A 27263-nucleotide genomic window follows, 5' to 3' on the forward strand; every position below is an offset into this window, starting at 1 on the left:
CTGGCAGAACATCACTTTGCTAATTGTATGCTCAAGTTGTGTAACAACACTTCTTGGCCAAGCTTGAAATTTAAAAAAAAAATCTGCAAAAGCAACTGGAAAATGAAGCTATGCAGGAAGTTCTGAGGTTGGGGGTTTTTTCAAGGATATAGATGACCTTGGATCCCAACAAATTGGGAAATATGTTTTGAGGACTCTGACATCTTGACATGTTTCTGCCAGTCCAATGGAGTCAAGGGGATGCAATGCCTCATTGCCCTCTGGATGGAATGCCTGATGGGTATTTGGGAGGTCTGGGGCTCTGTTCCATACTTTGATTATTTTTCTAGGGCAAACTACTTCCTTGTTTTGTGCTTGCCATTGCAGTTTCTGTTCTGCATGGGTGAATTCTCTCCTTTTCCATTTTAATTCCTGCCTTGGCACCTTAGTCATGAGGTGGTGCCAACGCTGCAGGACAGAGGCTCTCAGCAGTCCTTACCTGCTGGCAGCCCTTCCCCAGAGTCAGTGGCCAGAGGGGGCAAAAGGCAAAGAGCTGTAAATAACTTCGAATGTATTCAGACTTTTGCTTTCTCTGCAAGCCCCACTTTTGTGGAGATGGTGCAGCAGCAGACAGATACTTTACCTTAGCCTGGACCCTCTCCTGTTTCCTAGTGAAAGCAGTAATGAATTGTGAGCATGAGCCTTCTAACCATATTCTCACTCTTGCCTTCAGACTGAGAGCAGGGAGGTTGTGCAGCTCTCTCGGGCAGCACAAGGAGACCTTCAGTGCATTTAGCCACTATGGCCTAATGCAAATGTCCTTGGATTCCTCTTGGCTCATCCTGGGCAGCTGCACTTGTACTAAGAGCTGGCTGCCCACAGTTCTGTGGAACTCATCTCCCTGGGGTGCAGGTGCAGAGGCCATTCCATTCCGATCACTCATTCCAACAGATCAATCTGCCTTCATTAAAGGATAACCAAATCAAACAAAGCCTCTGGCCTCTCATTTGAAAGACTGCAGCAAACCACACCAGGGTCACACCAGTCTGCAACGTAGACTGACTTTTCAGGTAACAGTCTTACAGTAAGTTAAAATGGAAGATTTTTTGGTTTTGGTTGGCTTCAATGCACACATGTTGCAAGACCTATGGAAAAGTGTTCTGTGGGGGTTTTTTTGTTCTCTTTTCTTTAAAATGTTGTATTACTCTCTCATGTACTTATATTTATATAGCTTCTGAAGCCCTGATTGGTCGGTGTTTTGCTCACTGATGAGAATAAACAGTGTTTTTCTGTGTACAGCACAGTGAAGGAATGAAGCAAGCAATTCTTCTGTAGGGCTTAAACTCTTTCCTAAGCCACCATTTTTGGAGCAAGAAGCCAGGAACTCAGGTAAGGAAAAAGAGGTAATATCTGTTCTCTTTTTGGTCCACTGGCAAGACTGCTACTTCCTCTGTCTTACCATGTTTTGTATTTGATTATACTTAAATCTCTCTGAGAGACTTGTTCATTGATGAGCTTTCCATGTAAAAAGTGCTGCAAGTTCTCACTGCACGGCAGTGAGTGGCAGCACAAAGTGCTGCCTTTCTTTGCTAAGGGAGGAAGCAATGTTTTGATTTTATGCAATTTAATTTTTTTCAGAAAAATATAAAAATTAAAATAGCATATGTGGCTAAAAACGTAAAAGAGAAAACAATTGCACAATTAATTTCAAACTTTTTGAAATTAAGTATTTTGGAGTATTGTTTTGAAATAAATTCTCTGGTTTTAAAACTTCCTATGGGTTTGTTTTTGGTTTGTTTTAAGTTTACCCAGTATTATTACTTCCTAAACCCTGCCTTATAACCTTCTGTCTCAGCAAATAAAGTTTGATTGACCACTGGAGTGAGAAATAGGCTAGATGTTCTGTTTCTTCTGCTGGTGGAAAATTCAGATGACCTTTGAATAATGATAGCTTGCAGTTTCAACAGGCTAGTCAAAACTTTGATAAGGGTGAATTCACTGCAGTAAAATGATTATGCGAAGAGGGTTTATAGGCATGTGAAAATGAATTGTTTACAGGTTAAGAGGTGGAGTTGAATAGTCTTAAGGTCTTGTTTGTTGTTTTACATACTTTACAGGAAGAACTCTTTCATGTGTTTATTCTTATTTCTGGAAAATATTTTAGAGACTGCTTCTAAGCAATAAAGAAGAAGAGCAGATCTTTATTTGACACATTCAAAATAATAAACAGAAATAATGCACAGTTGTAGTTAGTACTCCTGATAAATAAGTGGCCAAAAAAATCATTTTGACTTCTGGTCCTTACAGTATTAACTGAGTTACTGCTAAATGTCTATCATATATACTTGCCCCTTCCTAGGTGCCCTGCTAAGAACCTTTATATTGTGAAGCAGATTTACAGACTCTGTATATTAGAAGAGACATCTCTAGGAATTCTGGCATAACTAAGTAATAGTTTCTTGAGCTCTTGTTTCTTGTCTCCATGATGTAGGTGGACACATTCACCATGGGAGTGACTGTGCCAGTGCAGCTGGTCCTGCTGAGCCTGGTGATTGGGAGCAGCCAGGGCTGCTACTGTGATCATTTCCTGTGGGGATCATGGTCTGCCTGCTCACAGACCTGCAATTATGGCACACAGACCAGGCGCAGGTAGGGCCAAGCCTTCTCACTACTTCTGTGTTTCTTTGCTGTGAAAATACCACTTCTGGGGAGGGGCACCTGTGCCCAAAGCTCCACAGTCCATAATATATTGAGAACAATTGTCATGCTCAAGTGCTTATCAGATAAACAGATCATCTTTTAATTGCAGCACTTCAAGAATACAAAATGTTATATGTATAACATTACTGCCCATGAGGCAGGGAGGGAAGAGGAGGGCTGGAATCAAATGATCTTTAAGATTCCTTCCAACTCAGACCATTCTGATCCTATGATCCAATGCCTCCAAACAAACCAGTATCTGCAGATAGATGTAGTGGGGTGAGGACAGCCAGGTCCTACAGAGGCCTTGGTGGCAGTGTGCACTGCATGTTCAGCTGCTCTGGACACACGAGGATGATGTTCAGAGCCCTGCTATGGGAGCTCTTCGCTGGGCACAATGTCATGGGAAGGGTGAGCTCCAGATTTCCTCCCTGCACCATTAGTTTTATGACAACAATTAAAGTCAAATAAAGATTCAGCAGCATCAAATTGGATGCAGCTCTGTGGTATAACATAAACCTGTGAGAAATCCCCTCTTTTCCTCCTGACTCTGTCTGTCACTATCCTCTGGGACATCTGAAGTGACATGAATCAAGAAGAATTGCTCTTCAAACTTAAGGCATATTTGGATTTTTCTTGTAATCAGCATTCTGCAACTGTGTATTATCTCTCAAGGTTTCTTAGTTGGGTTCAAATAATTTTGTCAGCCTTCACCCAAAGGTAGAGAACACCTACGACCTGTCTATTCTTTCCCAGCATAATTTTTTACATTTTTTTAGGCATGTAATAATGAACGAATATTATAGCCAAAACTTCTGTGACCAGCTGTGCAAGAAGCATGAAACTCGTGTATGTAACCAGCAAACATGTCCTATCAACTGTCAGCTTGGAGACTTTGGCCCTTGGTCAGAATGTGACCCATGTGTTAAAAAACAAGTAGGTAGAAAATTTGTAATGTGGGTTAAATGCAAGAAGTTATGCTAAAGAGATCTCCTTGTTTCAACTTTATGGCAATTCATCTGCAAAAATGACATTTTAAGTTAACAGGGGAAATTGGTTATGAATTATACAGTAGGAGCTGAAGAGAACAAGTTAAAGTAAGCAGATCAGACCAGAAAGGGGTGATTTAGCAGAGTAAATCCATTTATGAGATCCTGCTTCAAAGTTTTCACTGCCATAATTAAAGGTGAGCTTTTTACATGAAGAGTAAACTAAACTGTGAAGTGTGTATGTCTGCTTAAGCAGGAGAAAGCCACAGAATCTTAACTTATCCATCACACTCTGTATGTTCTAAAGACAGGAAAAATAGGATCTAATCATCTCCTCAAAAGAGTCAACAAATCCTAAGTGCCGCTGGCTAGAAGTGTTCAGACTGTATCTTACACTGATAGTCAGGATGAGTTTGAGATTGCTGTTAAGAAATACAGAGCATCACTCTCAGAATCTTCATAGCATGCACAAAAATCACCCCCCACAGGTAGATGTGCAAATATCTGGGAGACAAACCCCCAGGATGGTGTTTTTCCCTCTTGGGCTTTCATCTGTTGACAGTTGTAGATTTAGAGGTGAGATAGTAGAAAGGGAAGAAATGAAAAATCAGGTTCAAATGAATTTGTCCTAAACAAACCAAGGTTGTGAGGTAGTAGAGGATGGAGGGGAGTGGACTGCAGATTTCTAGAGGTAGTTGTATGTCTGGTGGGTCTGAGCTTTGAAGCTGACCATGAGAGCAGCTCTGAGGTTCTGTGCAGACACAGCCTACATCTCTCTGCATGCACCCCTTGGCTTCAGAAATCTGTGCTTGAAAAGCAATCCTGAAAAATCTGTCAGGCATCGTAAGTATATCTTTACATACACATGTAACTTTCTGATGCCCAAACAGGATGGGAAAGACATGAAAAAGCTGTTCTAGATGAAATGTAAGATGCGAACCAGCCTGCAGTGTTGCAACTAGGATGGACAATTTCAGAGCAGAGCAGGGAAAATCAGTGAGAGACTGGGAGACAGAAAGCTTCAAGAGCTGAAAAGAAATGTTCCTCTCAGTTAGACTGATTTCAATATCTTCTTACATGTCTGAGTTTCTTACCTTACATCCATATGTAAAAGTGTTCGTTTTTACTAATTTTAAATATTGATGCAACATATATGCTTCTTCAAGCAAAAAGGTGCTTTTATAAACTGTGGTCCATTTTCTCTTCCCAACTATAAAGATCATAGATTTTGACTTTTATAAATAGTAAAAACAACAGAGTGGGGGACCTGGCTTACGATGTAGGAGTGAAGGCTAGTATAAGAAAGTTCCCAGAGAGGGGGAGGGATAAAGAAGTGGAAGCTCTCACAAATATAGTGAGTGCTATGGATCTGAAATAGAGTACAAGGAATTGTTCTCTTGAGCTTAAAAACTTTCTGGTGTTGCTCTCTGCACTCTCTCTTCAGTCACTTAGTTACTGACTTTTACTAGAACCTTCTTGCATTGTTTGTCTCCAGGGTCTGTCTACCGGGAGGGAAGTCTGCAAGAAACCATGCTTTTCCAGTGGGAAAAGTTCTTAGAGGAGGAACTGTTCAGTCACATGCAGACAGGTCTCACCCGAAGTCCCATAGAGTGGAAAACATACCTGAAGTGCTTTATCTAGAACCCTTCAACTTTACTGTTCTGCATGGAGGGTACTGTCTCGGGGAAAGAAAACTCAGTGAGCTTCCAGAAACTTTCAGAAAAATCATTTTTGTCCTCCCAAGTAATCCAGCCCTCCTCAGACAAGAGGCCCCACATATGGGAGTACAGCCAGCTGGGTTGTCACTGTCAGGGTATTTCTATTTCAACAGAGAAGGTAAAGAATAGTAAAAATCTCTGTAAGCCTGTTCTCACACCATTTCTTAGTGTACATTTCAAACTGAAGATACAGGGACAGAATTTCTGATTCCTTTGGTGAGGTAGACCAGGCTGTCTGCAGTTTAATCATGTATGTTCCGTCAAGGTTAATGAGGCTCTTGGATATCAATTCCCTGCCTGCCTCACCTGGGATGATGGCATGGTAGGATATAAAGACAAGAATAACTGATGATTTCCTTCAGGGCTCTGGTTTTGATGAAGCTTCAGCAGCACCGAGGCATGTGGCTCTGCCTGGTGCTACAAACACAGATCACAAAAACAACACTGGGTTTATTCCTTCTGCCTTTCAGTTTCGTACCCGGACAATCCTGCGACCAGCCCAGTTCGGGGGTCAGGCCTGCACCGAGCCGCTGGTGGATTCCCGCCCATGTTTCCCATCTAAGCTCTGCAAAATAGTGGAAGTTGACTGCAAGAATAAATTTCAGTGTGAAAGTGGTAATGATAATCCTCATTGTGTAATTGCAGCATTAGCAGTTTTAGTCAAAAGATTAGGTTCTGAGACAAAAACGATCTGTACATTATATGCATAAATTCCATGGAAAAGGGACCAGGGAGAAAAGTCTGTGTGAGGATTCTGTATGTACTACTAGCAGCTTATGTTTTCAGCTTCTTCAATAAGTAATTAAAATGCACTCTCTAGCCTGGGATGTCACTAAGATCATGATAGCTGGACAGTAGCACTGCTCCAGTACTATTTCTTTGCACAAATTTTTAATGTGCAAACATACCCACAGAGTTTGTCTGAACATAAATTCTCACTATTTTTATTAGGCTTGTGGCTATTTCTCGTTTGCTTCAATTTAACTATATCTGATTAGACTCAATTTTATCCACATATCCTTTTGCCAGACTTAAAATTAAGCCTTTGCAGCTTTGAAACAAGGCAAAACTCACAGAACTGAAAAAAACCATTTCTTAATTGGGATGATCCTGGCCTGATACTGCCTCAGTGCTAACATCTATGGCAAGCTCACACCTTTGCAAGGGAAAATGACAAGACTGCCCTTTTCTGCATTCAGACATGATGAAGCTTTGCTGCTGCTGTTTCTCTGGTGCAGGTCGCTGTATTTCAAAAATACTGGAATGTAATGGAGAAAATGACTGCGGGGACAACTCTGATGAAAGAAACTGCAGAAGGAAAAAGACTGTGTGTAACCGAAAGTATGAGAGCATCCCAGCTGTGCAATTAATAGGCAGTGGGTAAGCCAACTTTGTTAATTTTCGCATAAGCTTGAGTTGTTATCTCATTAATTTATATAAACAAAATAATTCCCTGTTAGCATGTGAGAGCATTCACTAAAACATATAATCTCTCAAATTAAAACTGTAAAGAAATTATAAAAATACAATAAAACCATCAGACTAGGACTTGCCTACTGTATCTTCCAGTCCTGCTCTGCACTGCTGGTAGAGCAGATGAAGAGGTGTCAAGGAACACTGCCCCTGAGTGACTTGTCCTGTCTCACAGAAGCCAGAACATCATGTATGGGCAAGTTCCAGCTCATGGAATTACTTGCCCATACATGGTGCCAAGTGCTTCAAAAATGTTGAGGATGTTCCTCTACAGGTGTTCTTTGTCTGTATTACATTTCACAGGATACCAACTACTTCCAGGCTATTAATTAAAGCAATATAAAGCCTAAACATGGGATGCCTGTCCCAGGCAGGCTTGCATTTGTTGATTCAATTTTGATCTCAGGTGTGGTAACATCACTTATGGCAGAAATTGAGAACCACTAGTTCATTTTCCTAAAACCATTTTTAGGTTCTCTGCTTAAGACTGACTGCCTTATGCTGACATTTGGGTTATCAGTAAGGTTAGGCACAGCTGGAAAGCAGGAAAGTGGATCGATGCTACTGCATTTTTCAGGTGAATTCAATGTGAATGAGAAGTTCTTGTAGAGTTATTTCTTCAAAAGCAGTAACATGACCCAGATGCTCACTCTCTCAATCGAATCTACAATACTTCAATGCAGCTACAGACCATGAAATATTCCCACTCCATACATCTTTCTGGAGCTGTTTAATCTCTGGAAATAATCTTTTTGTTAGATTTCACATTCTGGCAGGAGAGAGCCGAGGGGAAGTCCTTGGCAATTCATTCAATGGAGGACAATGCACAACAGTGAAGCGCAATGACACAAGGAAATTGTATCGTGTCCCTGCGAATCTGGAGGCTGTCAGCTTTCAGGTACTCTCAAGCAGTATCTCCCAGCTGAAAAACTCTTGCTGTAATCACAGGCTAAGCTAAGTGCTCAAGTTCTAGGTAGTACTGTGTTTTAGAACAAGATTTCTCAACCTGGTGAGTCTTGAACATGCCTGAGTTGATGTGTGGAAATGGGACAAGTTTTCTGGCTCCACTCATGCCTTTCAGATCTGTGTTAACTCAATGCATCATATATTGGCCTCGATATGATTGATTTGAGCTTCTCCTGCTTCCTTGTGGCAGTGGCCTTATGTTGTTCTGGCTTGGTACCAAGGGCCTTCTCCTATCCAGACATGATCTAGGCAGAGGCTTGTTCAACTCCAAAGCTTGTTCCAGCATCACCACTGTACACTTGAAGTACCAGTGGCTGCAGCTACTGACTCCAGCTTCCTTCCTGTCACCTGCAGCCTTGGGACACAGCTTTGGCTCCTCCCTGAGCCATTTCAACCCCTCAGTCCTGCCTGTTCCCTGCCCAACCCCTCCACACAGCAGCAGGGAAAGGAGGCAGGCACTGAGCCTGGGAAGCAGGAGGACAAAATATACACATCCTGGAGAGGAGGCTTACAGGACAGGCTGAGGAATGGCAAAAATGAACGTGGAGTGTATCTTGCAAAAAATCTAGGAACCATTAATACCTTTTTTTTTGACACTAGCATTTAGAAAATGCTTTGAATACCATGGTTGGGGCACAGCATCTCTCTGTGTACATAGCAGGCCCTATTTGAAGCCTCTAGATGCTGCACTGGGAAGGAAAGAATGCAGGAGGTGAAGAAGGATCAACTAATGGATGAAAATGGAACTGATGATTTTTGCCAGAGGTGTTGTGAGGTTTTAGGATTACTTTAAAAGAAGCAACTGAAAAAAGGACACCCAGCTACATTCCACAGAAACTGCAATTGAATTGGCCATGACATGTAGGATTTGTCAACAATAGTAAAAAATTCCTGTGTGCAGAAATATTCAGAGAGGAAACCCAGCCCTTGGTTTGCCCAGCTCTCTTTATACCTGTGTGGTTCATTAAGTTGCTGATGTCCATTTGCAGAACTGTTGAGAGTTTGTGAAACTCACCTTTAAGAGTGCATCAATATCTTTTAACATTTAGAGCAGCTTCTCATATAGATAGGTCACTGGATCAGGCCTTCCTGCAACTCCAGTGTACTTTCCTACAAAGGCATATGAGTTCTTGTAAAATGGAAGTGAACTTGTAAAATGTCTATAAAGAATTCTTGTAAAATGAAGTGGTAATGGACCACTTCACCTCCCAAAGTCCTTAGAAGCCCTATTAATCAAATAAGTCTAGAGGAGGGAAAAGAATTGCATCTTTCAACAACCCACAGGGATTTGCCTGAATTTTGGGAAAAAGGTGTTTTCTGATCTGATGCTGAGGTTGTCTTGGTGCTTTGCTCAACACCACCACTGAGGTTTGCCAACTCGATCAGGCAGGTTTGCTCAGAATTCCTCACCACCTGCCTTAATCCATTGTGCAGTATGGGTGCTAACACTCCAAGTATACTCCAAGACTCTCCTCTGGAAACTTGTTCATTCTTCTAGCTGGAAATTAAGAAGAAAGGTCAGGACACATCAAACTCTGTCTTGTATAATACAGAAGCCTTGGGGTTTGGAAATAGCCATAATGTGGACATAATATGTATGTCTGGAATTAAAAGTGTGTTGAAACTTGTTGAAAATTAATCCTAAGATTTAGGGCACAGGGGTGAGAAGTTTTAAAAGAAAGTGTTTCATGCTTTTTTGTGGTTGTTGCATAAATGCCTTTTAGTAAGTTTGCTTGTTATCCCATATTCATCTTGCATATTAGCCTTTCTCACCCTCATCTTTTGTGTTAAGAACAATTTTGTAGCTTACTTTCATGTCTGAAATAACCAGGCATGGTTTTTTTCCATTAAGAAACATCAAGATGTCAAGAATTCTTTGGTTAATAGTTTTCTGTTTCAGATTATTATTATTATGTGCAAATGCATTTTGCTTTACTGAATTGCCAGGTAACAGACGAAGAGGATGATGTAACATCAGATTTCTACAAAGACTTAACTCCCTTGAATGATGATGTTTCTCGCAGTAGTTCATATGCTGGTAGCGGCCGCAGTTTTTCTGGTATCCCATTTTTATTCTCAAAAAAGAAAAGGGTCCAAGTTACATCATCTTCATCCTTCAAGAAAGCTATTAAAGCCTCGTATGAAAAGGTAAGTGAATGTTGCCTTTAGTTTCTTCCTTTCAATTGATTTCTGTTGGCTCATTTTGGAACTGAGCTACTGAAGGCTACTTTCCTTATCAAGACGTTGGCCCACTAGAACTAGGTATTAAAAAAATCCGTTTCTGATACTACAAGATATTTCTGGTTGTAGCATACCTTTGGTAATGCAACATGGGTTTCTGGGTTTAGTACAGAAATCATAGGCTTATTCTGTTTTTGAAAAGCATAGATTTGACATTATCACACTGGGTAAACCACTCCTTTCCCTATCCTAATTAGACATTAAGAGGGCACAGTGCCTAACTGGCAGACAACTCAGAAAGCAAAGGAAGAGCTTTCAGGGATGTTATATGTATGCATGTACAGGGTATTAATCTACTTTTTTTAATTTGGTAACTAACTTGGAGTTAGTTACCATATTGGAGTTAGTTAACATATTGGAGTTGTATGTCTGCCAAGATGCACTTGGTCATAAAGATAATCTCAGAAACATCACATCCACAAAAAAATTTCTTAGAACAGAAAACACCTTCCCCCTGAAAATCTGCATCTGTAATGCCAATGAATACCGCAGGGTATAAAATTATGTATTTTTATAGCTTAATGGCAGTCAACAATGGGCTATTGTCTGCATTTCTGCATGGGAAAGGCCATGGAACAGGATGAACAGCTTGCTGAAACCCAGGAGTTCTAATGCTATTAGAGTGATGCTTTTGCAAAAGTATTAGTCTTACAATTAATATTTTCTATGATGGAAGTTTATGGCAGGTCTTGCTCACTTGTCCTAATGGTTAAGCAACTTGATTTCTTGAACAGTCCATTAGTTTGAATGCAACTATACTGGAATTCAAGCTCCTGGAAACCAGCTCACTTTCATGCCCATGTAGATACCTGTACACAGATCAGGCTGCTCTCCTGTACAATTGGCAAGTTTATTTTTTTCGAACAGTGGCTTCTTATTGGCTTAAACCCAGACCAGAACTAATTATGGAAATGTTATTTTAAATTAAACTTGCAGCAGAAAGGTTCTTTTGCATATTCATTGGTTTTCAGCACTGTTGTCATGGAAGGTGGTAAGGCACTGGAACAGGCTGCCCAGGGAAGCTGTGGATACCCCATCTGCAGTATTGTTCAAGGTCAGGTTGGATGGGGCTTTGAGCAACATCATCCAGTGGAGGCTGTTCCTGCCCACAGCAGTGGGGTTGAAACTGGATGGTCTTTAAGGTCCCTTCCAACCCAAACCATTCCATGATTCTGTGAAATCACAGAAAACCACCAATAACTTAGTCGAGTGTTGGCTAAAGATAACACAGTTTAAAATACTTTCTTAACAAATCCATAGCAGAAGTTTTACCCTGGGTCTTGCTCGTGTTCTCTACTGTGTCATACAAGAAGCTTCTATTTTTACCTTTATCTGCATAAATTGTATCTGTTGGTGTTTGTAGAAAGATGTGTAGTTTTGTATGTTTGTGAGACCTACAAATAAATGTGCAACACTTTTTTAAACAGTGAGAAAAGAAGTTTATAATGATCACTTAAAAGGAGGGAGGAGCTCACCTGGGCTTTGAGAGGTTACATTCAGACCTATATGTTAAAGCATTTATATACAAGATATAAATATTAATGTAAAATTTACATGTACAATATGCATATATATTGCATATCTGAATATAAATTAACACTATATATATATATATATATATATATATATATATATATTTGCATAAAAATTTCACATGACCATCCCAGGGTCTCTAGAGGGTCTTAGCTACTTGAAGTGCCATGCATTTTTCCATATTGGCATAGAAGAAATATGAAAACTTGATGTTTTTTACATTTCTTTTTATTTACCAGAAACTTCTGTAGCTAAGCTGACTGGTCCTCCAGTATGTGTTCCTGATTTCTGATCCTTTAATTATAGAATCATAAAGTAATAGAATGGTTTGTGTTGCAATGGATATTTAAAGGCCACACTAGGTTTTTCAATGATTGTCAATGATTTGTCAATGACAATGATTGCAGATTGTCCCAGTTTGCAATCAGCTGGGACATCTTCAACTAGACCCTGTTGAACAGAGCCCCATCCAACCTGACCTTGAATGTTTCCAGGGATGGGGCATTCACCATCTCTCTGGGCAGCCTGCTCTAGTGTTTCACCCTCTTAATAAAAATTTTCTTCCTTATATGTAGCCTGAATCTACCCTCTTGAAACCATTACCCCTTGTCCTATTTCTGCAGGCATACTAAAAGGTCTGCCCCAAACTTTATTATAAACCTCCTTGAAGTATTACAAGGCCACAATGAGGTCTCCTTGGAGACCTACAGGCTGTACAAATCTATCAGTGTGCATTCATAGATGCTCCAGCCTTCTGATCATCTTTGTTGCCTCCTCTGGACTCACTCCAGCAGGTCCATGTCCCTCCTGTGCAGGGACCCCAGAGCTGATGCAGTGCTCCAGGTGGGTCTCACCAGAGCAGAGCAGAGGGGCAGAATCCCCTCCCTCCCCTGCTGCCCACAGGGCTCTGGATGCAGCCCAGGACACGTTTGGCTCGCTGGGCTGTGAGTGCCATGGCCAGGGCATGTCCAGCCTCTCACCCACAGCACCCCAAGTCCTTCTGGCAAGGCTGCTCTCAGTGAGTTCTTCTCCCAGTCTGTACTCAGGCCTGGGATTTCCCAGATTGCTGAAACCAGCTAAAGTTTAAGAATCAATATTTGCCAAAGTGGCCTGGAATTTTGTGTGTCGTGACTGAAATGTTAGCTGGCACACCTGAAAATTGAGAAAGCAGAGTGGAGTAGAGCAGTGAAATTCAGCAGAAGAGCCCACCTACAAATCAGTAACACAGTGTTTCCTAATGAATCTTTCCTATCTGCCAGTTTGTTATTTGACCCAATTTCCTGCCCCGCCTTTTTCTCTTGATCGCTTTGCTTTGGCCTTGTGCCATTAGTTTCCCTTGTCACTTTACAAACCTCTTCTTTCAGTATTTTCTATTCCTTTTCTTTTTACTTAGTACAACTTTCACATAGACTCCAGCTTTGCAAAAATATATGAATAAGCTCTTTCAAAAGCATGTATTTTTTTTTCTACATGTAAGAGATGTTCTTTCCAGCTCAGGGTATCCTATGATTCAATGTTTCCAGTGTTTGAACATTCTGATTTTTTTACTTCTCTCATTGACAGCCTGACACTTGAACTCAATGAGGTCTTTATCCCTATGGTTTAATTTTAGTTTTAACAGACTGATAAATGCTGGAACTTCATAACAGTGAGTTAGTGTTCAAAATACACTCACCAGATTAATTGCAAACAACCCATAGAGACATAAAACATGAAGCCTTCCTCAGAATCTTTTGGTCATCTTATAATTTGCTGGTGTATTTTTTTATGGCAGGAAGCCTTTTGAATTGGTAGATGCTTGGTGAGTCCTGTATTCTGCAGGAATACAAATACTGGAATATTTGCTGTATACTCCCATAATGCAAGGGAGCCCTCAAGAACCCCACAGAGCTCTTGGAAAATCCAGAGCTGCTTTGTTCATGGTCAAAGCATCAAGATAACAGGATTATTTAGTTCTTGCAGTATATCTCAGGATATATTCTTGTCTTTTCTACTTTCTGCACTTGTCTCCTTCTGAAGGTGCTAAAACTCCCCTTTTCTTATTTCTAGAATTCCAACTTTATTAGAGTCCATAAAGTAATTTCTGTTGCAAACTTTACAATGAAACAGTCAGATCTGCAGCTCTCAGATGTCTTTCTAAAAGCACTTAACCACCTGCCCCTGGAGTACAACTATGCTTTATACAGCAGAATATTTGATGAGTTTGGCACTCATTACTACACCTCTGGGAAGATGGGTGGTACCTATGATCTTCTTTATCAGTACAGCTCTGAGGAACTGCAGAACTCGGGTATGTAATCTTTAACAAGAAATTATCATTATTTGTTTAACAGATTTTCTTGTCCCTGTTTTTAGGTCTTGCACCACATAATAAGTTCTCCAACAGCAAAAAATGTCTGAGACTTTCACAGACTCAGTAATTACTCACACTGCCTACATATAGAGCAAGAACAAATTTTTGCTCTACACTATCTTTGAAAAGTTCAGGAGATTCCTTATTTGGTAAATGCCACTGTGTTCTGGGGAAAAAATTAAGACCTTCAGCCCAAGACCAGGTGCCACCAGGAAAAGGTGTTCCAGCACACTATAGCATGGGACTGAGGTCTGAGAGGTATAAGTGGTAGTTTTTGGGATGCAGACAATAAAGTTGATGGTTTGGATTAGAAATTACTTTAAAATTTCCCCATGACTGTCAGACTATAAAAATGAAAAGACAACACCACAAAAATGGAAATCTGAGGTTAAAAGCTGTGGTCTTTAAATGCCACTGCTGTAACTTGCATGGGCATGGGAGATTAGCTAAAGCATCTACTCAGCTCTTTGTACCTGGGGAAGCAGGACCCTGCAGTAATGAAGTCTCCAGTGGTGGGTAAGGAGCAGGGGAACCTCGTAGCTCATCTCAGTGTGGGAGCCTGGGGCATGGTGTCTGCCCTGTGTCATGGTCATGGTGGTGAGGCTGCTGCTTTCTGGTATTTCTAGGCCTGACAGTTGATGAAGCAAAAGAGTGTGTCCAAACAGAAACAACCAGGCGTGTGTTATTCTGGAAGAAAAAGGAAGTCAGTGTCACATGCACCACAAACAGGATGACTGAGACACATGAAGGTAACCACGATGAGAACAGGGCCCATGTCCTGTTAACTTACCCTGAGAGATACCATTTCACTCAGCTTCCCAGTGTGACCTTGCAGCTTTGTTGAACTATAGATGCTCTTACATCACTGTCAGAGGATCTAGTGTTTCACTGTCTGCCTCTGACACAAGCACTGAAGCCGTATTCTTACTTGCAAAAGAAATTTTGATGCAGGGGTGCTATTTCTCTGCTCTGGAGCATCATCACTGGGGATCTGGTGGCACTGGCTCTCCAGTCAGCTGCAGATCTGTCAAAATTACTCCTGGCCCTGGATCTAGGGCCAGGCATGCTGAATTGGAGAATGAGCACAGCTAGGAATTTGTGTCCATGACTGAGTCCCTGATCTTCTTTAAGGTTTGCTGAGAGCTCATTGAGAGCCTTGGGCAGCCATAAGACACTCCCTGACTTTCCCTTTCACCCTTCCTCATGTCAGGCAGACATTTAGATAGTGGAGTGCCAGAAATGTGTCTCAGAAACTGCAGAAAGCTGGCACATTTTCCATGAGAATGGCAGGAGTCATCTTCTGCATCACTAAGAATAGGGATTTCATCACCTCCACCCTGTTTTTGTCCTTGGTAGTTGATTAATTTCTGTTACTTGGGTGTTTACAGCCAGGACTAAAGATCCTCCTGCCATGCTGTGTGTTCTGGAGGAGCTTGCTGCATCCTCTGCATTTTTGAAAACTGTCTTATCCTCTGACTATCTCCATGGCTCAAATCTCAAACACTCTCTTTTATAATATTATCACAGGCTGCTGTCATAGCAGGAATTGTTCTTTTTAAGCTTTGACTTAATTTTTTCAAGGATAGTTTCAAAAAATTAATCTTAGTATATTCTATAATAGCCTCTTACACATTTTCTTAGAATTCTGTTGTTATATCCCCTGTCTTTGGAGGCCTTTTTCTGAAAATACTGTGATTTAATCCTCTTTCAGGTTCCATTTTGGAGTCAGCCGAACGATCAGTCTCCCTGGTAAAAGGTGGCAGGTCAGAGTATGCAGCAGCTCTGGCCTGGGAGAAAAAGGGTGCTTTTCCAGGACACAAAATCTTCACAGAATGGCTGGAATCAACAAAGGACAATCCTGTGGTGATTGACTTTGAGGTAAGAGAAAAACAAGAAAAACACTAAGGTAGCAAAGACTCACTGGTTAGCAGCTGTTCATAGGGCTCTGCAGATGATTTTCTTGTAAACAAAGATGATGCTGTGTGTGATACCAGTCTATAAATATAGGCATAACATAAACATACAAAACTTTGATTAGGGTAACTTCTTGTGCATGTTGGTTTATAAGCCACACCAAGTTTGCATTGTCCATGGATAGTGGGAGTAAGAGTGAGAAATGTGAATGAACTGCTCCAGCACCAGGAGGAGCTCAGGCATAGGGTGGGGATTAGTTACTGTACAGGGAAACAGTGCATGGTGCTGGGAATGCTTTTTTCCCCTGTGACCATTGCCTTGTCAGGCCTATGCTGCAAAGTATGTCCCATAGCCAAAATGAAACAAAACAGCAAGCCCCTGTATGTGTGTTCTGCTCCCTTAATGCAGTGTGCCGGTGCTGCTGTGAGTGCACCGAGCTGCCTCCCTCCCCAGGCGGTACTGCAGCTGCTCAGCAGCAGTGGCAAAGTACTTGAGGCAAATAGCAAAACCTGCCTGAATGCAGCATCCAGTGAGGTCTCTCCTGCTGCAGCTGCTGAACTCCTGAAGGCAGCATTGAGATATCTGACATGGCAGAGACTGGATGCAAGCAAGCCCTATATCACATGGAGAGAGCGTCCTGAATTTTAAAACATAGTATCCCACTTGGGTGATTTCCCCGTGGCTCACAGAGCCCTAAACTGGGGAAATAAAAGCAGCATGAACAGGAGAATATAGATGTATAGCACTGCCGTGCTCTTTTAAAGCATCCATAACTTGCTGAGTGATGTAGCTTCACATGCAGGCTCTAGCACCTTTGAAATCCATCAGCCGCCCTGCTGTTTCGGTCCCTGCTGACTGAGTGCTCTGTGCCAGGTGTCACCCATCGTGGAGCTCGTGAGGAATGTGCCCTGTGCGGTGACCAAGCGCCGCCACCTGCGGAGAGCCCTGCGGGAGTACGCGGCCAGGTTTGACCCGTGCCAGTGTGCCCCATGTCCCAACAACGCCAGGCCTGTGCTCTCGGGGACAGAGTGCCTCTGCCTGTGCCAGGCTGGCACCTACGGCGCCAACTGCGAGACGCGAGCTCCGGGCTACACAGCAGGTATTGGGCGTGATGGCATCATCATGCAAATATGGCCCTTCTGGTATGTCTTCATCAGTGATTAATCTGCCATGAACTTCCCTCACTAAATCCGCACCACTTCTTACCACATGGTGATGTACAAAAACAATAAAGATTGGGATTAAAAATGAAAAAACCAAGCCGAATAGCCATGACTCAAAAGGAAGTGTAAGATATGGTAAAATATTCCTTAGCTACATAATTAGGATAATATGAAATGAACTATTCAGCAATAAGGGTGAAGCTGAGATCAAAGATAATCGACGCAAAAAATTAAGAAACCCATTTCTCAGTTTTCCCTATAGCCTATTATGCTTAAGACTAAATGGCTAATGAAAATAAAAACTGTTGATTACACTTTAGAAGGAAAACTCAGTCATTTTAAGGAGAGAGAACATAATCATCTATCTGGAGAATGTAAAGAGCTATTTAATGCAAAAACATTTTTGGATGAAATTGGCACTAGTGCCATACCTAAGGGAAACAAAAGAGACATTACATATCTTTATATTCCACAACCAAAAAAGAATATAAGGTAAAGTCACTTAGGCAGATACAAGTCTCATCTGATCCTAATAAAGGAATATTTTGAAAGAAATAAACAACTGAAGACAGAGATCAATATAGAAAGTGTATTGCATGCAGAAAAGAAAGGGTGTGTAAGTAAAAACGTTTATGCACGTTTCATAGAGGTACAGGTAAAATATGCCTGGGGTTAAGAGAAGAGAGTAGTAGTATTAGTAGTAGTAGTAGTGCTTTAATTTAACTGCCATGGGGTGTGGATTTGGGGTTTAGACATTGTATTAGAGCTCACATTTTTTTAAAAACTCATTAAATACTAACCTACCTAGGAATCTTGTCATTACCATGAAAACTCCCACATCGGTATGTGCAATAAAAGTATAAAGTACGCTGCTTCTGGGTTTTAATGTTATTTGCAATCAAAAGTAGAAAGGTAAATTTATTTTAGGGTTTTATGAAGCAGGTGGAATTTGGCTGGCCACATTTTGGAAAACTTAATATTCCTGATGCAATATACTCCCTTAATATTAACAATTTTAAATCTGCTGAAAACAGCTATTGGGAATTTTCCATCATCCCTCTCATATGTGGCCTTAAAAGAAATACTGTGTATGTTACTGGTCTGCCGAAACATGGTGTTCCTTTTATTTCTTGAAGATGCAGTTGATGGCCGATGGGGTTGCTGGTCTGAATGGAGTCCATGCAGTGCTTCCTTCAAAAGAAGAAGGATCAGGCAATGCAATAACCCCTCCCCAGTAAATGGTGGGAAGCCGTGTGAAGGGCAGCGAGAGGAAGAGGAAGACTGTTATGTCTCTGTCTTCACAGATGAGTAAGAAGATCAGAAGATCTCCATAGTCATGGGACATTTAAGGAGCTCTCCAGAGTGGCTCTGTGACTACCAAGGAGAAGCAGAAGACAAATTTCCTCTCTGATCTTCTGTGGTAGAACAGAGAGAAGGAGAAGTCTGAAAATCTCTGCAACTTGCTTCTCATTTTGATTGATTAATTCTTAATTCCTAGAAAATTGCTGATCAATTGCATACTAAAGTATGCCTGTAGATCTTGTATGCTGCTTTGCATGGCTTCTTTTCCAAAGCCATGGAGAACTCTTTTGCTTCTCTTTGTGGGAGTTCACAGTTTCTACTTTTTTTGCTATCACATCCCGATTTCTTAGAGGTTTAGATCTGAATTCAGTCTCACAGAGAGTTCAGATGAAGCTACCAAGTTTCTCATATTCCCACTTTAAATATGCCTGATGTTCCTTTTTAGCATGGTTTCAACTTCAGCTCTTAACCCCAAACTGGCTCAGTTTTTCATCTTCAAGCCCAAGGCTTTTCTGCCGGGACCAAGAGCTGAAACAGGACTTTCCCTGTCCCTGCTGTAATGACTGCAGAAGGGATTCTGGGGTGAATAGGAGAGGATTACAAGTGGTGGATTCCACAGTTCTTTGTTGTTCAGTTAGACACCATGGGCTGTACAGATCCATGCTCACAGAGATCAGCCACCTTTAGCCACTGCCTCATTGCAACAGAATTACATGGATTATTTAGAAACTTCCTGATATGCTGTTCTTTGCCTCTTTTTCTTGCTGTATAAGAATATTTAATTAATTGTGTTGGTAGATGCATTTAGCACTTTTTTACACTCTCACATTCTCTCTCCTATCAACCACCATCTTTTGTCCACCATCTTTTATTTAACAGAATAAAATTATGGGGGGAGGATGACAGGACACACTTGCAGCTCTTCTGATATTCTGCCATTGTTACTTGGTGACACAAATGTTTAAGAAAAAACCTTACAGCAAATTTTCACTTTTCAGAGGTGCTCCTTGTATAAATGATGATGAATCCAGGAAAGAAGAACCTGTTTCCCCTCATGAACCTGAGTCTGGGTGTTCTAGGCCAGACCCACCAGAACATGGGTTTATCAGGGTGAGCATGAAAAATGACACAGAAGCAAAGTATAGTTGTTGCAGAGATGAGAAATTTTACAGCTTCTCTACTATATGTGCCTGATATCCAAACTAGCTCCTGTGCTAGTGAGAGTGCTGCTGTGTTCAAGGAATGCTGTGGGACTCTAGCCCACCACACTACACCAGCAGCTGAAGAAATGTCAAGGTAAAATCCATTTCAAGTGGTCCTTGAATCCTTGTTTTGTAACCATGACATCAGTTACTGCAACTGGACAAACTTATTATATCGGTGAGTGGATGACTCATATTGCAGAGTAGGAAAAGCATGCATTCATTACATCTTATCAGGATTTTGCTATTGTTTCTTTTGACAATGCTCAGTCTCATTACCATAGATTTTTGAGGAGCTTTTTGGTTTTGTCTTTTTTTTTTAATTTCTTTTTTCTTTTACAGTTTTTTTTTTCTTTTTTTTTTTATTGTTTTTTTTAGAATGAAAAGAACCAATATGCTGTGGGAGAGGAAGTTGAAATTGCCTGTGAGAGTGGTCATAGCCTCATTGGCTATCAATACCTTCGGTGCTTGCCAGACCAAACCTGGACACAGGAACATATTGAGTGCCAATGTAAGAAAGAGGAAACAAATTTAGCACAGCAACAAAATACAAGTGAAAGAAAAAGACACAAAAAAGATTTTTTATAGGCTTAATATAGGCTTAAAAAAAAAATATTTGTAAGATATCTGAAAAGATAGCATTTTAGGAAAGTATGTCATGTAGACATGGCAAAAACATGATACATCACTACATCACTCCTCTTTCAATTCAGAAGTGTTACTATTATGTGCCTCTGTAAGGATATTGTAATATCCAATGCACTAGAAAACCCTCAGATGGATGCTATGAGATTCTTCTCTTGTCTAGTTTTAAATACCTCTAACAAAAGGACTCACCTTTTGTTTTTAGACTTACATAGATATCTTTAAGTTGGTACAGTTATGAAGAAGAAACCATTCTTACAGAAATGTGTCCAGTATCACGTCATTAAATGGATGATGTGTTTATAACCATGACCTCCCAGGCTCCCTTGAAAATCTCTAGCGTGTATCAATGCCTTGAAGTATTTACAATGCAGTTAAAAATTAAAGATTAGAATTGGTCTATATTTGCTAACACGAGAGATTTCAGTAGTTTTCTAAAATTTGGTGAGATTTAATTTACTTAGTCTTCATTTTAACAAAAAAATCACCTGAATATACTTATAAGTATTGCTAGAGATGTTGTTTCATTTACAAAAAAAATATATATATTCTTTTAATTGCCATTCTTACTATTTTTAAACAGCAAAATTGAATTACTTATATTGGCATACATTAGAAATATATTGTAATTATTTAGTTATTACTTGAAAAATATTTTAAAGGCTATGACAGTGCACTGAGAATTTCTAGACTTAATTATGTTAAATTTTTATTAGTTTTGAATGTCAGACAAATGTTCAGTGTTACTGGATGCCTTTATATGGCTCTTCAGATAAAGCATTATGCTTTCTGTAAATATCCACACAGCATTAAACCAACAAGAATTATGCTCTTTTTTATTGTTTGTTACAGCCTCAGTATGCCTCAAGCCACCAATATCTGACAGTGTCACAATTTCCCCATTTAAGCAACAGTACAACATTGGTGAAACAATGCAGCTGAGCTGCCAAGCTGGGTTTATAGTCACTGGTCAAACAAAGTATACCTGTGGGAACCACCTGTCCTGGATACCTCCTATTTTGAGGTCTATTACATGTGAAAAAGGTTAGTGTGCCTGCAGAGACTTTACTGTTTCCATATGGCTGGTTTTAACAGTACTGTTTATTTCAGCTAGCTGGAACCAGGAGGCTGACGGCTGGGTTTAAGACATATAGCAGCTGTTCATTAATTTAAGTTCTACTTTGTGCCTACAATGGTGACAGAATTTCAGCTCTAAACTTCTGCCTTCAGTTTAGAATTTTTGGATGCAATGTGCTGTAAACTTTATTAATGAAATTGAGACACTGCAACTGTTCACTTAAAACCAAAACCAAAACAAAACAAACCCCAGTTGTATTAACAATGCTTTATGAAAGCAAAGTAGGAAAATGCATTCTATCAAAACTCCAGCCTCTCTTCTTGAACAGGATTTTCCAGTGATTTTTGCAAAGACTGATGGAAATACTTGTAGCATACCAACCAGTAAGCTTTTGAAGAGAGAAACTTAGGACAATAGAAGAAAATCCATTTTAGCTCTTATGGTAGGAGTATAAGATATTTCTGTTCACTCTTTACTAGTTACAGTAGTTCTTGCTCTGTTGTTTCAGATACGCAAAATAAAATTAGAGGTTTTTGTAATCCAGGACAAAAGCAGGTTGGAAATGATTGTGTTTGTATGTCTCCAGAAGAAGACTGTGGGTAAGTACTGTAATTAGAAGTTAAAATTTCTGTGATGATAGACCAAGAGACCATTGTGATACGGAACAGGAAGAACAGGAGAAGACAACTGCAAATCAAGACTACTCTCTGTTCAGATATTAGCTAGCTATTCCTCTGTATTCAAATTACAGCCCTGTTTACAGCCTATGAAATAAATGAACTATCACAGGACCACAGAATGGGTTAGGCTGAAAGGGCCCACAGTGGTCACCTGGTCCAACCTCCCTGCTCAAGCAAGGCTATCGCAGAGCACATGGCACAGGACTGTGTCCAGATGGTGCTTGGATATCTCCAGTGAGGGAGACTCCACAGGCTCTCTGAGCAAGCTGTTCCCCACACAGTAAAGAAGTTCTCCCTCATATTCAGGTGGAACTTCCTATGCATCAGTTTCTCCTTTTGCCTCTTGTCCCATTGCTCAGCACCACCGAGCAGAGCCTGCTCCATCCTCTGACCTCTCCCTGCAGACACTGACAGACACTGATGAGGCTCTCTCTCAGTTGTCTCTTCCTGAGGCTGAACAGGCCCAGCTCCCTCTGCCTTTCCTTGTAAGAGAGATGCTCCTGTCCCTCAGTCATCTTTGTCACCCTCCACTGGACCTGCTCCAGGAGTTCCATGTCTCTGTTATGCTGAGGAGCCCAGAACTGGGCACAGCACTCCAGATGTGCCTCACCAAGGCTGAGTAGAGGGGCAGGGTCACCTCTCTGACCTGCTGGCAATGCTCTTCTTAATGCACCCAGTTACATTACTGTAATGACACACCACAGTACATCGTTTTAATCTACACTGCTATCTGCTACTGGAGACCCCAACTCTTCTTTTTTTTTTTCTCTTTATTTCTCCAATTTCTATGTTTTCACTGTCGTCACTGTGCACAAGCAGCTTGCAAGGTTGGAACTATGATCTCTAAGGTTCCTTCCAATCCACACCATTCTATGATTTTATGATTCTCTTTTTGGGAAATGACCAAGCTCCACAAAATGATGCTGCTTGGAAAAGCATGCACCTTCTAGGAATAAATCCATTCAATAACCAAGAACAATATGGAGAAAAAAAAATTATTAGCAGCATGACCAAAGCCTGCCTTTGGTCCCAAGATAACTTTGCATCAGAGTCTGAGCCAGACTTGCACACACAGCTGCAGGGATGCTTTAACTCAGAAAAGCCACCCCAGGGCCCATGGAAATTTCACATCTTTGTGAAGGTAACAGCATCTCCTTTTTCTTGTACAGGCACATGTCCTTCACCTCCCAGCTGTTGGTCAGGACCAAAGCTTCCTCATCTCACAGCACTTGTTTTATCAGGTCCAGGTCCTGCAGTAGCTGGTGCAGGCTTAGGTCTTTAGATGGATCTCCAGCCTGGCCATGGCATTGCTGTGTTTTATTCGATGCTGATGGACTCTTTAGAAGCACAGACTTGCTCCTCAGCCTGCTAAAATAATATTTCTTTTCTTCCTTTGGGCAGCCACTACTCAGAAGACATCTGTGTGCTACATGCTGCTTCTGAACAGAATGTGACCAAGCCCAGCTGTCAGTACTCAGCTGAAATGTGCCTCGGAGTGCAGTCATTCCATTTCTTGCATGCTGGCCCTTGCCATGGTAATTCCAACCTAGAGTGGGCTATTGAGAGGGCGAAGCTCTCTACAAATAGCTTGAAGAAAGTGCCCTGTGGCTATGATACCTGCTATGACTGGGAGGACTGTCCAGGTATGATTTCTGAATAGTGAGATTTAGCCATCCCTTTGGATCTAAAAGTAAAATGTGCTGACTTTTTCACTGCCCCAAGAACAGGATTTATAGACATTGTAGTCCCTCTGGGCACACAGAGTGTGGAAGTGTGGTCAGTTCTGTGTCCCTGCTACGTAGTGTTACATTTAGATATGTGCCTTTTTCCTTTACCTGCAACTAGTGGTGGTGGTGTTACTTCCTATTAGAAAGGCACAAGAGGAACTTGGAGATTAAGGAAACTTTTTCGGGAGAATTAGCATTTGAATCTTTAATCACAAAAATGTAGTTAGTTATATTTTCACCCATTCCCTGTGAGGATACTAGCCCCCAGTTTGTACTTCAGGAATTAATTTGGGCCACACCCTCTATAGCATATAATTAAATTGTGAAATGAAATCATGATACTACTTCAAAAGCAAGACTAGGGCCATCAAGCTTAATGGGATTTTAATGGTAAAATTTGCAAATACCCATATGTGAAAATTGTTTATTAAGAGTTTTAATGAACTAGCTAAGCTGGTAAAATCCCTAAGAGGATTATTGTCTAAACACTGTTGTGCAACTTGGCTATTTACCATGTAACCAGGTGATAAGAGCAATAGGTTTTCCTGTAAATGTCTGAGATGCTGACTGGCTCTGTGCTTGCCAGGAAGTTTGACTGACAAACACACTCATTCCATCCTTTGCTTCCAGACACAAATCTGATTCTTATCACACCTGGTCTACTTAATGATAAATAAAGCAACAGCAGTGTGCAGAATCCTAAGCCCCTGTTTTGAAGATGGAAGATTTCTATAGCATAGAATTTGAAGTAGGGGGCTGTAAAATTACTGCATGAGATGTTGTTCCTTGTGGGCTCAAGCAGAGAGCATGACCAGGTGTGTCATCGAAGGACATGCTCTGGTGGAGCCTCTAGGCACCTTGTGCTCCTGGGAAAATAAGTAATTTTAAAAATATTATTTATTCCAGAGCCTCTAAGAAGCCTAGCTTTGCTTCCACTGTGCAAGTATCTTCAAGCTGGATCCTGTGCCAGCACTTCAGTGTTTTTCTCTCAGAAGCCTGCAGAGGAAACCTGTTCACAAACATTAGAGAGAGGGGAGAAAAATACATGAAATAAGATTAGTTGTAATTGTGGTGGTCAAGAGATTAGAACTGGACTCCTCACCACCTCCACAGAAGTCCATTCTTCATGAGTATGCACAAACATTTAGGAAAAGAAAGTTTTGTTTTTCCAGAGAGAGAGTAGTTGGTATCAACACAGGGACAGAATATACTGCAGAGAAGGTACTGCAGTACCATGAACAGATAAATGGAGGAAAGCACACATTTTTCATGTTTTAAGAAACTGAAGGCAGAAACTCTGCCTAGGGAATTTCTGGGAAAGAATATAAAGACTCAGAACCTGATTAGATCAGAAATAGGTAATGAAATAACTGGCAGGACTGAGCTTTACCACAGGCCAGCAGTAGGTAGCTTAGCATTCATAAAGAAAGATTTAATGAAATAGGAGCTGACACAATATGGACCTTAAGACTCCATTTCATAGCAAGATTGTGTTCAAGGATAATTGGGAATAGAAAGTCAATATATCTTTGTTTAGAAGAAAAGTCAGGGAAAGCCAATGGATAAAAATAGTTTGATTAATTCTGCTTTTGTATGGGCCACTCCTGCAAAAACTGTTATTTAAAAGCTGATTATGTCTCTGTTCCTAATATTCAACCATCTAGTGTATGCACTACAGTCTTCTTTGTAGCTAATATATCGCAAACATCCAATAGTGTTTTTCCCTGTTGGACTTTGAAATGCCATCAAAGTATAAAAACTGGTTTTTAGTCATCACATTTGCTGCTAAATTTCCACAACTTCATTCCCAGAGACACAGACCCAGTGCTCCTGCCTGTTGCCTTACCAGTGCCCCAAAGACGAGATCCGCCCTCACTGCATCCAAATGGAGGTTACAGGGAGGAGGAAGACAGTCAGTCTTTGCATGCTGGCAGCCATGAAGTGTGCTGGCATCAAGCTGAAGGTGCTGGAGAAGGAGAACTGCCAGGCAGAACGCATCGGCTCTCCGCAGACACCATGATCACTGCACTGAATGCACACTGATCCACCCACAGAAAAGCTTGGCTGGTTATAAAAGGATAAGTCAATCAAAACGAAACAATAAGGAAAAAAAATACAGCTCACTTAACAGCTTTTTGGGAGATGGGTGGCAGTGGTTTTTTACTGTCTGAAAATGACCTGGGCTCAGGGTTATAGGGGCTGTTTATCATTGCTGGCAGCTCTGGGGATGTGCAGAGGAAGGGAGGGAGGGGAACAAATGGGAATGAAGATAAAGAAACATTGCTTTTGGTCTCCTCTAGAGCTGGATGAGACTTTTTATCGCTGTTGAGCCGCTAGCAGGAAAGGACCCGGGTTCACAGTGTGGCAAGAAAAGAGAGCTTTATTATTTTGATTTCAGCTTATATAGACTTTTCAGAGGTCACCCAGATTGGTCAGCCAGAAACCTCCCCCTAGGCCTGATTGGCCAGGCCTGAACTGTCCAAATCTCGAGACACTGTTTTAACAACATCCAAACTTCATCTTTGTTTATAAAACACAGGAGAAAGTTCTCATGGGAAAACCTGTGCTAGCCACAACTTTTCCTTTGCTCAGCTGTTTGTTGCTTTGTCCTTGTGCTTGAGGCTGCTGTGCAGTGCTGCCTCACTGGCTGAGTACCGGCTGTATCACACAGGCAGGCAGAGAAAGCACTTCAGCACCACTTCTTACATCAAATGGGGAAGGGGTAGCAGGAGGATACCTGCACTCCTGGTACAAATGCAAGGAACAATACAAAACACTTATGCAATGATTGAGTGAAGTCTTCAAAAACAATGTGGTTTTTAATTGTAATAGCTGAAAGGAGGAGGTGTTTGCTTTCTGTGTTTGTTTGCTGGGTTTGAGCTTTCGGCACTGTTGGGGAATTTTTATGGTACCCCTCAAGGTGAATTAAGCACATGTAGGTACCTAAATATAAAAGAAACACTTAACAATGCACTGGGCGAAGTCCTACTGCAATATGTTGTTCTGCTTGGAGTGGTTCTACTTAGAGTCTGCAGAAATACTTCACAGTCACATTCCTTGTATACACTTGCACCAGCACCAAACCTGAGAGCAAAGGCATGGGCCACCTCAGCCCAGCCATGGGTCCATCTCCCCAGCATCCCTTGGTCACAAATCATCACTTCTGAACAGTTTCAACTAAAATTTTCCCTTCAGCACTCACAATTTTACAAAACTGAATAGTATAAACCTGCCTTGTAAAAAGGGGAAAACTGAAAGTCACTTTTTTTTTCACCAACAGACATCAGAACAATGAAAATCAGGAAAAAAAGCCCCATAGAACCATAGAATAGAATCACAAAAATTGCTGAGTTGGAAGGGATGCACAGAGAATATCAAAGTCCAACTCCTGGCCCTGCGCAGGACACCCTGAGAATCACACCATGTATCTGAGAGTGTTGTCCAAACACTTCTTGAGCTCTGTCAGATTGGTGCTGTGATCCCTTCCCTGAGCAGCCTGTTCCAGTGCTCAACCACCCTCTGGGTGAAGAATCTTTTTCTGATACCCAACCTATCTAATATCCCTCCTGACACAGCTTCAGGCAGTTCCCTCAGGTCCTG

The 27263-nt window shown here is 41.1% G+C and overlaps 2 protein-coding genes across 4 annotated transcripts in view; both read left to right on the forward strand.

The window, feature by feature from the left end:
- Positions 1 to 13636, forward strand: part of PLCXD3 (phosphatidylinositol specific phospholipase C X domain containing 3) — a 119383-nt gene extending 105747 nt beyond the window's left edge. Inside the window, exon 4 of the transcript XR_014846978.1 lies at positions 12394 to 13636. The gene's annotated coding sequence lies outside the window, so the exon portion shown is untranslated. The remainder of the gene's footprint in view (positions 1 to 12393) is intronic.
- Positions 910 to 25804, forward strand: C6 (complement C6). Of its 3 annotated transcripts, none has more exons than XM_085043143.1 (19): positions 910 to 1049; positions 1211 to 1368; positions 2471 to 2628; positions 3459 to 3615; positions 5857 to 6001; positions 6625 to 6766; positions 7619 to 7757; positions 9773 to 9973; positions 13649 to 13889; positions 14579 to 14701; positions 15664 to 15830; positions 16740 to 16965; positions 18166 to 18337; positions 19330 to 19441; positions 19912 to 20044; positions 21031 to 21222; positions 21765 to 21855; positions 23338 to 23579; positions 25475 to 25804. In XM_085043143.1, the coding sequence occupies exons 3-19, from the start codon at positions 2486 to 2488 to the stop codon at positions 25681 to 25683; spliced, it is 2835 nt and encodes a 944-aa protein (XP_084899269.1). In that variant the 5' UTR covers positions 910 to 1049; positions 1211 to 1368; positions 2471 to 2485; the 3' UTR covers positions 25684 to 25804. The 3 variants fall into 3 exon arrangements, with proteins under 3 accessions (XP_084899269.1, XP_084899270.1, XP_084899271.1); XM_085043144.1 differs by having other exon boundaries at positions 994 to 1063; XM_085043145.1 differs by having other exon boundaries at positions 1024 to 1049; positions 1279 to 1368.
- The last annotated feature ends 1459 nt before the right edge of the window (positions 25805 to 27263 follow it).

This window comes from Lichenostomus cassidix, chromosome Z (genome assembly GCF_008360975.1).
Source record: "Lichenostomus cassidix isolate B80296 chromosome Z, HeHo_3.0, whole genome shotgun sequence".
Lineage (NCBI taxonomy): Eukaryota > Metazoa > Chordata > Aves > Passeriformes > Meliphagidae > Lichenostomus > Lichenostomus cassidix.